General features: G+C 46.7%; 2 protein-coding genes across 2 annotated transcripts; both read left to right on the top strand.

Annotated features, from left to right (window-relative positions):
* Positions 1 to 735: 735 nt before the first annotated feature.
* Positions 736 to 2,487, top strand: F4813DRAFT_325888 (Leo1-like protein-domain-containing protein). Its single transcript, XM_049241065.1, has 2 exons — positions 736 to 1,145; positions 1,199 to 2,487. Exons 1-2 carry the CDS (start codon positions 888 to 890, stop codon positions 2,195 to 2,197), a joined length of 1,257 nt encoding a protein of 418 aa, XP_049101778.1. The 5' UTR covers positions 736 to 887; the 3' UTR covers positions 2,198 to 2,487.
* Positions 2,488 to 4,160: 1,673 nt separating this feature from the next.
* Positions 4,161 to 6,636, top strand: F4813DRAFT_325657 (uncharacterized protein). The gene is made up of 4 exons (XM_049241061.1): positions 4,161 to 4,496; positions 4,564 to 4,694; positions 4,758 to 5,568; positions 5,658 to 6,636. The coding sequence occupies exons 1-4, from the start codon at positions 4,425 to 4,427 to the stop codon at positions 6,387 to 6,389; spliced, it is 1,746 nt and encodes a 581-aa protein (XP_049101777.1). The 5' UTR covers positions 4,161 to 4,424; the 3' UTR covers positions 6,390 to 6,636.
* The last annotated feature ends 6,638 nt before the right edge of the window (positions 6,637 to 13,274 follow it).

Genomic DNA, 13,274 nt, shown 5'->3' with positions numbered 1-13,274 from the left:
TGCACGTGGCCTTCTTGTTTTGTAGCTCATAAGTCGCCATACGTGAGTTTGGAGATAGTATGGTCCTTAAAGGGGGGGTAGGGTATTTAAAGAAATAAAAGAAATAAAATAAGACAAGGAAACGATGGAAAAATAAAAATAAAAATTATACACTTACATCCCAGAAAATAGATTAGACATGATCACTTGATAACCGCCACGTCGGGTACCGGTATAGCGCAAGTATGATAGAGGCAACGAAGCCTGCGGGTGGCACACGAGAAGATTTAAAAATAAAAATAAAAGTGAACGGCAGCGGGAGATTATAGTTCAGTTAGAAAAAAAGGGAATCGCCGACCGAGGATACAATAAAAGAATCGACGAGGCTTCGCGAGGAAAAGGGGCGGAAGGGATGTGACAGTGACTTTGCGATGTGTGGAAGTTTCCCACATCTATTTCACCCAATGATATTTTAACGTCTCGAGCTGTTTCAGGAGGCGCTCGTCTACATACATAGCGCCCAACGCTAGTCTCTTTTAGCTGCATCATCTTTATCGATATCAAAATCTCTTATCGACTCTGAAAGGTAAAGCACGGACTTGAAGTACCATTTGGCAGTTACATATGTACCAAGTATTGTATGTAGGTAGGTACCTGTCTTTACAGTGCGGGTGAGCATTGAACCTACCTAACATTAAAAGTCTACCTTACTTTTAGGTACTTCACTTTAGGTACTTCAATTTCTTCCACCTTATTATCAAATCGCGACTCTGTCAACACCCTTCATACCTCGGCGTGATTCTCTCAAGTCTTCCAATTACATTATTCCACATCCGAAGAACCTCCTCACACCCTTCTCACACCCTTCAGATAAACCCATACTACCGCCAAGTACACCATCCCTCATCATGTCCGATTCCGAGGATGGGGGTGACCTCTTCGGCGACGAGGGCGAAGTTCCGTTTATAGATCAAGTGCTTAGTGATCAAGATCTTGCTTCGGAACAAGATGAAGGTGATGAACGCGATGACGACCGCGACCATGACCGTAGCCGCGACCGAGGTGACGATGCGGACGAGGATCAAGAGGTCAAGGTAAAACGCATCATGGGTGTTACACTTCATCGACACAGGATTCCACGAACCCCTAAGGATGGTACTGGTTCTGTATGTCTACTTCATCTTGATTGCAATTGTAGAGCAACCCTAACCAATTCTAGCTACAAACGATGAAAGTTCCCTCCTTCATCAAGCTACAAGCGGAAGAATACAAGCCCGACGCGTTCGAGCCGACCGAATGGGACATACAGAATGCGCGTTCCGAACAGCGCAAGAATGCCGTCCGCTTCCAACGGGACCCCGAGACCGGCGAGCTTAAGAGCAACGCTATTGTATACCGTTGGAGCGATGGATCCCTCACCATGTCTGTTGGGGCAGACCACTACGAGATACAGAAGAAGGCAATGGCGCCCGCGGCTGACAAGTCATATTACGAAGAGCGCGACGACGCCCACTACTACGTCGCAGCAGCACATTTTACGAGCGAGCTGTTCATGACTGTGGGCCACGTTTCCGAACAATACTCCGTGAAGCTTCCCTCGAACCTGAAGGACGAGGCTCTACTCAAGTTCAGCCGCGACATGGAAGCCGCCCAACGCGCCAGAAGACAAGGTGGTGATATGATTATCACAACTACGAAAGATCCCGAGCTTCAGAAGAAAGAAGCAGAACTGGCCGAGAAAGAGCGCATGAAAGCACAGCGACGACGGGATAATGCAGCTGCGCGACTTGATGGACGAACTGGAGGCTACAGGAGCGGAGGACTTTCGATTGGCGACCTAGAGGGTGGCCGCAGAACTGGTGGCTCTCGAAAGAGAGGTGCGCCCGGCTCAGGAAAGGGCAAGCGACGCCGGCCAGAATATGATTCTGATGATGATTTCCCGTCAGGTGGGGGTCGTCAGAACGAGTATGATCGCGAGGATGACTTCATCGCCCCTAGTGATGACGAGGAAGAGGCAAACGAGGATGACGAAGACGAAGAAGATCTTTTAGATGATGGGGACGAGGAAGAGGCTCCCCGAAAAAAGCGCCAGAGGACGGCTGATGCTGAAGATGCTGATGCCGACGCGGATGCTGACCTAGACGACGTGGATGCGCCGGCCGAGTCTTCCCACCGGCGAAGACGCCATATCATTGCCGAGGACGAAGATGACGAATAGATTTAGGTTTGAGGGATCAATGCGTTGGACATGATAAGTCCCTACGTTTGTATGATACTCGGCGTTCTTATACACCTATAGTCCTTTCTTGCACGCGACAGCTGCGATTTTAGCACGTGCAGAAGAACTCGATAGCTGAAAATTTTAATTAAGGTCATAGAATAGCCTAATACAATATCACAATGCTTCGTGGGTTAAGATAGCTAGACAGCATACGGTATGGTAGTCGCAGCAGGATTACACTGCCGTATATATTACACTACCTACCTACTATGTACGTTATACCTTGTCATTCATACCCTGGTGTTAAAATCTCCTATCCCGCCCACTCCTTTCAATATAGTAAATATATCATATATAGTCGTATATTCTCTACGTTGGGTTCACCTAGCATCTCAAATACGGTGATGGCCGTAGAAAACTTTACAGAACCAATCTCATGATTCGACTTTTATAAACGAGCCAAAACTATAGCCCGATAAACCCAACTAAGAGAGGCAAGCCCTGCAAACAGTAACCATAATATTAATGGGACATGGTTCTCCTTCCGAGCATAAAAATATGCTAGGTAGACAAGCCCGACAAGGAGTTGTAGAGACTTCGTGAAGCGGCGGTTGTCCTGAGTTGTAGGAGCGTCCTAGTGATAATTTCTAGTTATAATTTGAGGAAATTATAGTCCGTAGAATGTCCTAAAGAGGAAAATATGCATCTCGAACGCGTAGCAGATTCACTACAGCTTTTTATGAGGAGAATAGAAGTACATTACTTCAGCATAGCTGAAAACTCGGCGGCAAACGATACAAGGGATCCATCGGTCACTATCCGCATGCCGTCGTAACCTAGTCGACATGTTGAAGATATTACGATCTAGTTTAATTGCTATATGCTACTGCTTCGGCATGGTCAAAGTTAGACAAACCTGTAGGTATCACGTAGCGACTAGTCCAGTTACCGCCACCATTCGTTTATAGCCGTTGACATATCTAAACTGAAACTTACAGTTATGATATCAAACCGGGCTAGTTATTGGTTATGATATTGAGTGTATTCGTAGCTTGCATAGTGTAGGACACCTGTCAGACTAACCTATCAAAGACAGTCATTATAGGAAGTCAATTTCACCACGTAGGGTCAAAGGTAAATATAGGTCAACCCCAGTAGCATCCGATGTTGTCTCGTCTACGGTGATACAAGAAGAACTCGGAAACTACTAATTTATCTTGCCACATCTACGCCGCGGTTTTAGACTAATCAGTAGACTTTCAGTGTAGGAAAATGTAGTGGACCATGCTTGGTTTCCTACCTAAAACATGTCATCATGGAAAAAAACTGACTATATCATCGTTATAAGACTATTCCACTCTTATATTCCATTGTTTCCCTAGGGAATCTTAGATTATGCTTATAGATTACACCTTTAGCCTAAGAATTACCAGTAAGAAGGCATAGGTCGACTATAGCAGTGGACGCTTTTAGACGTTAGAATGCAAAAGCAGTATTAGAAATAATGAGATAACGTTTTACTAATGCTTTCCTTCTTACCTTTTGTTAGGTACATTAAGGGTGACTTATACCCTGTTGGCCTATAATTCGGGAGTAAAACCAAAAGAGGCTTTATTGAGAGGCTGGAAAAGTATTATTGGATACTGATGCCTTGTGTTCATTGATTGCAGAATATTATAAGATGGTTAAATTTCTAAATTGTTAACATTAACTTTTAGTTGTTTCTTGTCAAGTTAGGTACCTAGGTACCTAAGAAGGAAGCCATTTCCAAAAGTTTAACAGGTGACACCAGTTGTACCTAAGAGTATATAGCGGGAGCTCGGAGCTCTCTTTCACATGCAAGTTTATAAACACCGGCTCCCCGATTTAGACCTCCGGCTCGGCCCGGCGCGTTGTACATTAGGTACCTCGTGTACCACCTTAGGTACATGTACCTTCTATATGCTGATACATTGTAAAACCTTGGAAGTGAAATTAAGTACGCAGCATTCTTTCCAACTACAAATGTCAAATGTTGGTCACTCTCGTCTATTTCCCAAAATTACTCTCGCGGTGTCGCTTCGTCGCGACGTGTAATGGCGGGTGCCGTCTTCCTCTAGTCTCTCAGCTTCTACGGACTTGACCTACGCGCTCGCGCCCTCGCCCTCGCCCTCGCCCTTGCTCTTGCTGACGCCGTCTATTTTCCCCTACAGATGATTCCGGCCGACGCGAATGGTATGAGAGAATGCAGTTAATTTTCGGGGTGTCCGTAGCTGTGCTTTCTCTATTGCTGGAGGTCTTTTTATTTTGGTATAGAGTGAGTATCTAGCCGTGATAATAAGAGGTGAATTGCACTTAAGCTTACATAGTTCCTCTTTTGCTAGAAACTCTGGGGAAGATGGACATCGAAAAGCCCGATAGACGAACGGCTCAATGCTCTGCGCAATGCCGTGACATACGAAGATTGGGAACATGCAGCATTGCAGTTGGATAATCTTAAGGAATTGAATCTTTGGTATGATATAGCAATCTGAAGTATATCCGAGGGATAACTAACAAGGAGGACGTCCCCTTGTAGGCGCAACAACCCCTCGTCGCATTACTACGATTGGATGCTCATCAACAATCGTCTCGATACTATCGCCGAGGCTCGTGATAATAATGACTTACAGTCTCTCCTCGATCTCGTACAATCCGGCCTGGTTCGAAACCTCGGAAATATCACAGCCCCAAGGTTGTATAATCGCGCCTTTGCCGGAACCAAATATCTGATTGAAGAATACATTGCGCAAGTCGCTGGTGCCATCGACGACATCAATCGTCGTGTCGCTACGCCGCCGCACGACAGCTATACTCATACGTACACCCTCTCGACCCAGCGAAAGCTCGACTTCCTACACGATTCGAGACAGGCTTTTGGACGGAGCACTCTAGTACTACAGGGTGGTGCTATGTTCGGATTGTGTCATCTGGGTGTTGTCAAGGCCTTGTTTCTACGGGGTCTACTGCCGCGTATCATTACGGGCACGGCGACCGGTGCGCTCATTGCTAGCCTAGTAGCTATCCATACAGAGGACGAGCTTCCTCGTGTGTTGAGAGGAGACGGCATTAATCTATCAGCCTTCGAGGCACACGAGCAACAAGTACATAGTGACAAATGCAATTGGGCACCCTTTCTCAGTACTTTGTTGCGTAGGATCGCGAGGTTCTGGCACGAAGGCTACTTTCTCGATGTCAAGGTTCTAGAAGATTGCGTTAAGGACAACCTTGGCGACTTGACGTTTGAGGAAGCATATCACAGGAGTAAGCGCGTCTTAAATATCACCGTGGCTACAGAGGAACAAGAGGGAATTCCCGCATTACTGAACTATATTACCGCCCCTAACGTGGTATGTCTCTGAAACCTTGGCCCCAACCTATAAGCCCTTGGCGTGGCTTGAGAGAAAAATTGGATGTGTATGCTGACGAGGCATTTAAGCTAATTCGGACCGCGGCTGTCGCATCTAATGCGTCAACTCCGTCACTTTACGGAAGCAGGCGGACGACGGTGCTGTGCAAAGATGTAGACGGTAAGATTGTACCCTGGGCGCCTGCGAATACCTTCCGTCCGCAGACACATGCATCAGCCCAAGACCGCAAATCGCCACTGTCGCGTGTTGCCCAGCTCTTCAACGTCAATCACTTCATAGTTAGTCAAGCTCGGCCTTATTTGATTCCCTTCCTCAAATCGGACATGCATGGCCCATCACTCTTCACGGCGCGGCATAAGCGGGCACAGATGACGAGCCACCTGTTCAGGGTGGTCGGACTAGAGATTCGCCATCGGCTACACCAGCTAGACACACTTGGTCTGCTGCCGACCGGCATTCGCAAGTTCTTGGTAGACGAGGAGGTCCCGTCTGGATCGAGTATGACGCTCGTGCCTAAAGTAACGACACGCGACTTCGTGCGCCTGCTCGAGACCCCAACACGCGAGACCCTAGACTACTGGATTCTACGCGGCGAGCGGAGCGTGTGGCCGGCCGTGTGTGCACTAACCATCAGATGTGCGGTCGAGTACGAAATTGAGAGTGCATACCAGCGTGCGCGTAGCTTGAAAGCCGGGGGTCTAAGGCGAAGGGCGAGCACTGGGGGAGTGGCGCCGCCGGCAGGCCTGGTTGACGCGAAGACAATCGCGCCTGGTGGGCTACCACCCGAAGGAGTTTCGTAGAGCGCGGCAGCGAACTAACAACCTCGTGTGCTTCCTGCAGCCACCGTGGTAGAGGAAGAACACGAGCTAGCCGAGACTTGGGTGCGCAATAGTCTAGTTGACCGAGAGAGCAAGGAAAGGACAGGGAGAGCCAAGTCAGCCTCGAGGTCAATGCAGCTGGCTTCCGGTCATCTGAAAAATGCTGGTGGATTGCGATATGCGTTCTAGCGGCGCAGGATGGCGGTATATAAATGAATAAATAAAAGCAAACCTACGGAAAACGGAAATAGAGTGGCATCGATTGGTAGACCCGGCGTTGATTACCTAGCATGCGTAAGTACGCAGGATGGGACGGGACCAATAAGATAAGTCCGTTGCGTGTTTGAGATGTATGGACAATGTACCCTTATGCATGGAAACAAGGCCCGATGACTTCGAGAAGCCTGCCGTTTCTGACGTGGCTCGGCCTTGGGGATAGACGTAGGTACGTATGTATGTATATTGCGTAGCCCATGTATGTGTAGGTGGTATGTATGTGTAGGTGTATGTATGCGCGTAACGATTACTTGGAAAAGGGAAGGGGGCGAGAAAACAGGATTGGTGCGAGGCTCGTCTGCCCCAAAGCGGATAGCTAGGTTAGAAGGCTCGGGTTTTTAGGCGTAGGCCGCGAGTTTTTCTTTCTTTTTCTTCTTCTCTGCGACGCGCGCCGCACAAGTGCGAGAAAAAGCAAATTGGGTTGCATGACACACCCCCAAAACCCAGAGATCGATGGATGTGGGTGTGGTCTTTGCCGCGATATACGATATGCTACTGGTCCGCGCAGAGCCTCATGGCTTGTCTTGGTTTTTTTTTTTTTTTGTAGCGGTGAGTGACAATAATTACGAGACAAGGTGATATGGTATGGGCATGGATATATTGGATGGTGGTCGTGGTAGTATGTAGGTAATGATGGTGGTGGCTACGTAGCTGGTGTTGGTCAAGTAGTCGCCGTTACGATGCTAATTCTAAGACATGCATATTATAGGTAGGCATACATACCGCCCAGATAGATGGGTAGCTGCTATAACATGGATAGTCACCTAAGTATAGTGTAAGTAGAATAAAAGTCTTTGGTATGTACAATACATGTAGGTAATCCGGCGGGTGAGCAACAGCCACCTTTCCGTTTTACTTAGATTGTTTACTTACATACACGGGTGTGATGAACGGTGTATATTTGTCACCTTTCTAACTTGGCGTTGCATCATACCTGGGCTAGTGTTCTCGATTTGGGCCTGACCCTGTCGAGGAAGGGTTGCATGGGATCGCGGCGTCGCCTGGCGTTTCTGTTTTGGTGTCTTGGTGTCTGCCGGAGCGTCCAGCCCCAGCTGAAGGAAGCTTTCGAGAAGGATGCCCCTTTTGGAAGGGCATGCATTGTCCCATGTCTCATTACATACATTACTTCGCACGGATACATTACATTACGTTCGCGGATAAGGTGCACCCGTCTATGGCTTGTTTACCTTACCTTGCTGCTGGCTACTTAATATATCTTGTCCTATTCGGCATGCCCCTCGTGGAGCCCGATGGTCTAATCGGGAAGCTGGGAAGCTGGAGAGCCAGGGGAGGATAGCGTCGGTAGAGAATCTTACTTTAGGTAAGGATGGTTCGGACACAGCGATGCTTTATGTGGTAGGATTTGATCGACCTTAAGAAGCCCGCGAGAGGTTACCTATGCTTGGACAAGTTTAGGTGCATCGCAGATGCGATGCGCAATTAATTTTTCGATCAGAGTGTCTTGATACATACCTACGTACATACATACATAAGATGGGCCTTGCAGACCAGACCCTCTTCTGCAGGACTGTGGATTCTCGGAATTGATCAGCTGCACGTCTTAAGGTGCGTCTTAACCATCCATGTACGCACTCGTTTGCATATACATACCTATGTAATGCCAAGCAGGTGTGTGGGGATGTTTACAAGAGTCTACGCAGGGGGTAATCTAGCCGCTGTTACGATGGACGCCTTGATGGCTGGTAGTGTAGGACGGTTCCTTGAAGCCAAGAAGCTTTAGGCGTAGCGTATGTATGTGTGTGGTGTGTGTGTGTATGCGCGTGTGCGTGTGTGGGGGAGGGGGGGGTTGTATACTTGAAGGATAACTAGAAGAAGTGCAACAAGTAGAAAAAAGGGGTTCGAAGGAGAGCGTGGATTGTCCGCCCTAAATTTATTCACGTTGCAAAGAATACCATACCTACCACCCACATACTATGTATCTCTTCAAGCATGTCTTCAAGTGCCAGAAGGACAGGATGGATTACTCTTAAAAAGGACAAGTTTAATCAGAACATTCAATATATTATATTGTGGAATTTCGGGGGGTTTTCTAAACCAACCATACCGCTTCTATTCTGGAGTGGAATCCGTCGTGTTCTTCTGGCACTTGGGGAGACCATACCACCGGCCTTCAAGGTCAAGTTCCCAAATCATGAGCAAGAGCTGCGAATGGTGACAAGAGTCGATGAGTGATCATTATGTATTAAGATACTAGGGTAACCCTGACATATGGGAGAGTGGCGGAGGAGATCGACAATTGGTCTAATCTATCCCTGCAGGATCAAATAATCTTCTGGAAACGTTCCAGAAGGACATTAGGAAATGACGGTGTACTACAGAGGTAGCCAAGGCACAAACACGCCTGTCTTTCTTTTAAGGCTGATAAGCGAAGGCGGAACTGTACCGAGCTGGCTGGCCACACACACTTACACGGCCGACGGCCCTGGATGGCGACCATCTACACTACCGATTCGTATGGTTAACATACTCCTCAAAGAAAAAAAAAAATTTCAGTCTGCAGGCTCCATATCGAAATTAAATTAATTGTTCCTCCTTGTGATTTACTCTCCATGCCGTGACTACGACGATCCCTATACCAGTATAGCGAGATTACGTACCTATGTTCCGTAGGACGTAGATTTCGCCGTACAGATAAGGTACCTGCCCTTAAAGGTCTACCTGCATAGATATGTTCGCATACTACCGTCATGTCCCTACTCCCCTGGAAAAAAAAAATAATCAAGTCCTACGTATGCAAGTACCTTACCTATATGTAGGTTTGTCTACCAGAGGCGCCAGTTGACTATTGCAGAAACGGCAATCAAATGCCACAAATACTACTTTGGCTGGATGTTTCGTGTACCTTGCTTCTAGGCGTATTCTTAGCTACAGGCTTGGATGTCTGATACTGTTTTTGGCGACTTACATAGGTACCTACCTACCTACTCAAGCATGTAATGGTAGGGTAGCCTCTCACTTTTGGATAACATGGCTTTGTAAAGAATCGTCCGCGTAAAGCCAAAGCTATTAATTAAGCCATCCGAAGATTCGGATGATTGTTTTCATGTATGATGTCCATGTCCCTCGATCCGTCATGAACGAGTCCCCCACTTCCCGTGTTAATCTTCTCTTCCACCCTCTTAATCCCTGGTGCTTGTCTAGCCTGGTACTATATGTATGTAGTTGATTTGGAACTGTCACACGACTCGACGTTTACCTATCCCCATTTCATATTATCACTATTTTAAATATTCTTCGTGCCGAAGGCTGGCACTCATTAAAGGCAGATGGGCGTCGGGAGACGTAAGCACGAAGTGGTCTTCACTGTCTCCGCGACAATCGAATAGCTGAGACAACGCCACGCAGACAGCGCTAGATTTCAGATATAGGATAAGATCAACCACCGCCGGCCGGTCCTAGATTTAAAAGTAGATAATCAGCCGAGAATGGGGATTGCAAGTCTCAGTAGCCAGATAGCGTCAGGAAAGGCGCGCGCGCTTATAGAGTAACACAGCGCGGGGGGAAGGATTAGGATAATGTGGATGAATGTAGGTTAGGTACCTAGACATGCGAGGTCTTATTGACACTTAAGCCGATGTGAGGCAAGGATAAGCGCATGGGGGGAGGGGGGAGGGGGTTGGGAGTAAGCATTCTATCGGAGCAGTGTAGGTAGCTATTCTGGGGCAGCGTATCCTAGGTTAGGTAGTTGTGTCGAGACCATCTCCCCGATATTGTAGGCAAAGAGGTTTGCCTTAGAATAACTACATAATTGTATTCTAGCTTCTAGCAGCAGCAGTAGTATGTACATATGTTGATTACCGAGCTTTGGAAGCGGTGTGCTCTCCACGAATACAATATGATTGCATACATGACATAGGGGTAGTCTTCTCGTGTGCTCTATGTATGGTCAATTCTTTATAGCACCTTACCATCCAAGTTCGAATTTGTCACCTCGGTATCTCAAATAGATTGAAAAAAAAAAATTCGGGCCTAAGCAGCCTCGACGGCCGTCGACGAAGAGTTTGCAAAGTGATTACGATAGTCATGTACTTCTGAAACTTGGGCCCGTACGTATTGTCGTCGTACTGCTGCTACTATTATTATTCTTGCCATCGCCGTTTATTCTGAAATGTCACGTCACGGGATTGTAGTACCCCAGCTCTGACAAGCTAGCAAGCGACGAACAAAGAAACGTGTCTAAGGTTGTACGGATATAGATTCGTCGGTGAGTAGTTTAGTAGTGTCTTTCCTCGATCGTCTCGACCACTCGGAATTTTTACGGCCAAGTAGTGAAACACCATGTCAGCTTGCAAGACCAATGCTGGATTATACTACGATGCATATACTAAATTTTAAGTCCGGATTCCCAAGCAGAAGGTATTGTGAATGTAGTGCCAAAGCGTCAAAGAGGGGGAGAAGATTAAGGCGCCGATACGATGGGTCGATGATCAGGACTCTGGGGATACGTGTGCTAGCCCTTGTCATCTTGTCATCCCGGCTCCAATGGTTTCCTGTTACCCCTAGTCCGGGACTAGGATCCAGGACCACCCTGAAGAACAACCCTTGACCAGCGTCAAGCTGCTAAGGTTGACTAACAAACGGTAAGGCCATGTTGTTGGTTGCCCTGCCTAGGTATTTCGCGATTTTTGTTAAAAAGCGGTTGGCTACAACCTCACGAGTTGAGAGAGAACAATAGTTCCCCTAGAATGATCTGATACCGAGAAAAATAGGGCGAATGAGGACGTCTTGGATGTCTTGGGTGTGATATCGGGATCTGTTTCTCCTTATGTCCAGCAAGTGAGACACACATACCTAACCTACCTACCTACCTACCTACCTACATATCTCCTAGTTATGTGATATACATACTACAGTCTACACATAACTAGTTATACCAACTTGAACATTTCATTCTATCGGGCCATATGAGGAGTGTACATGCACCTGTGTAGGCCCTAGTCGAGTTCTATTTCCTTATGCATTTCTGAAACGTATGTACCCTTTATAGGAACACGACGCCCTCGTGTGATTAAGATCGTGTATCATAGGGTTAGAGTACCTATTGAATATTCTTGGAGTATGCTTGGTAGCCTAGGCTACATTGCACACTGACTGTTACCACCACTCACCATTCACTCACACCCTACTACACCCTAATTTATTATATCGTAAGAGGAGCAATAATTGTTCCTGACATGAATTAATCGCATCTTTACGGGCTTGTCATACCATACTACATCTTCTAAAGGTACCTTGATTAAATAAACCACATCTATGTGATGGCAATCTATACAGCATACAGCAAGCATACAGCATATCGCATACCTGATGCAGATATACATACATACCTACATACATACATACATGTAATGCAAAGCAGTACCAGCTGATTCAGTCGTAGGAAATTTTCATGCAGATACACGCAGACTGGAACCAATCTATCGACTACCTAGAGATCAAAGGTACCGCATCATAATAAAACTGAATACATCACAACTTCCCCCACGTCCCACCCTTCGGAATCTTCCTTTGTAATTTATTGGTATCGGTTTGTTGGAACAAAAAAACAAAAAGAACCCAAAGAACCCAAAAAACCTAAAAACCCCCAAAACTCCCAAAAAGCTTGATGCTTCGCAGGATGCCCCTCCTACCCTCGTACTTTTAGCGTCCGCTTCGATCAGAAGACCCCATGTACATTTCAAGCAGGGGGCGCCATCCGAGCCCATGTCAGACTAAGGGCTTAACCTGGCTCGGCTTGGTGTTCAACACAGTGCACATAATGTATAAACTGTATGTCTTAGGTACCCAAGGTGTTCGCTTCGAGCTTGGGTAACTTGGTTTAACAAAACCTATGCTTGGCCATTGGCCATGTCATGGAAGGGAAGGGTGAAAAAACCCTCACTCATCTGATCACTGATGCAGAAGATGAAATATTCTCCTATGGATACCTACATACCGTAGACAAACCATAGGATAGCCTAAGAAAGAGTGAGGCGAATGGTTGGCATCAGAGCTCCGGTATACTAAGGCACGTCTTGGCCATTTACCATCCATCCATTCTGGCTTCTCTTCCCAGCAGTCCTATTCAGGTAGATATGTATGCAAGTATGTATGTATGTATGTTGGGTACATATAGGTATACATATGCAGTACCTAAAGACCTAGGTTAAAGATAGATGCAGTGACATAAGGACTTTTCTCATACTGGACATGTACATATGTCAACTACTGTCTTTGCTGGAAACCCTGTAACTACCTACCTGCCTACCTTACCTACCTTACCTACCTTACCTATGCAGGTACTTCATATACACGCGAGAGTTCCGCAGGTTGTTCATAGTACTTATTACACAGCCACATAGCCATACAGCCCGTGATTTAGATGGCTAGCTTCGATAATAAATACAACATCCGGCCCGCCAGTCACCAGTACACGCATTCATGATGTCGGGTTGGATCACTAGGAGAGCCTTGATCTCATCGGGCCTCGTACATTTACAACATTTAAACGGAATATAAAACCCAACGGATCCCACGAGTCCCACGGCTTTGATCCTCTCCACATTCTTCCCTTTCTACCTCTCGACATAA

The sequence above is a fragment of the Daldinia decipiens genome (genome assembly GCF_022478715.1).
Source record: "Daldinia decipiens strain CBS 113046 unplaced genomic scaffold F4813scaffold_8, whole genome shotgun sequence".
Classification (NCBI taxonomy): Eukaryota; Fungi; Ascomycota; class Sordariomycetes; order Xylariales; family Hypoxylaceae; genus Daldinia; species Daldinia decipiens.
This window is presented reverse-complemented; position numbering and strand designations above follow the sequence as displayed.

Excerpts from the sequence above, each read along its gene's own strand:
- F4813DRAFT_325888 (XM_049241065.1), top strand. The coding sequence starts at position 888 with ATGTCCGATTCCGAGGATGGGGGTGACCTCTTCGGCGACGAGGGCGAA. Across the intron at positions 1,146-1,198 it reads CTAAGGATGGTACTGGTTCT|CTACAAACGATGAAAGTTCC; the intron begins GTATGTCTACTT and ends AACCAATTCTAG.
- F4813DRAFT_325657 (XM_049241061.1), top strand. The coding sequence starts at position 4,425 with ATGCAGTTAATTTTCGGGGTGTCCGTAGCTGTGCTTTCTCTATTGCTG. Across the intron at positions 4,497-4,563 it reads TCTTTTTATTTTGGTATAGA|AAACTCTGGGGAAGATGGAC; the intron begins GTGAGTATCTAG and ends CTCTTTTGCTAG. Across the intron at positions 5,569-5,657 it reads ATATTACCGCCCCTAACGTG|CTAATTCGGACCGCGGCTGT; the intron begins GTATGTCTCTGA and ends GAGGCATTTAAG.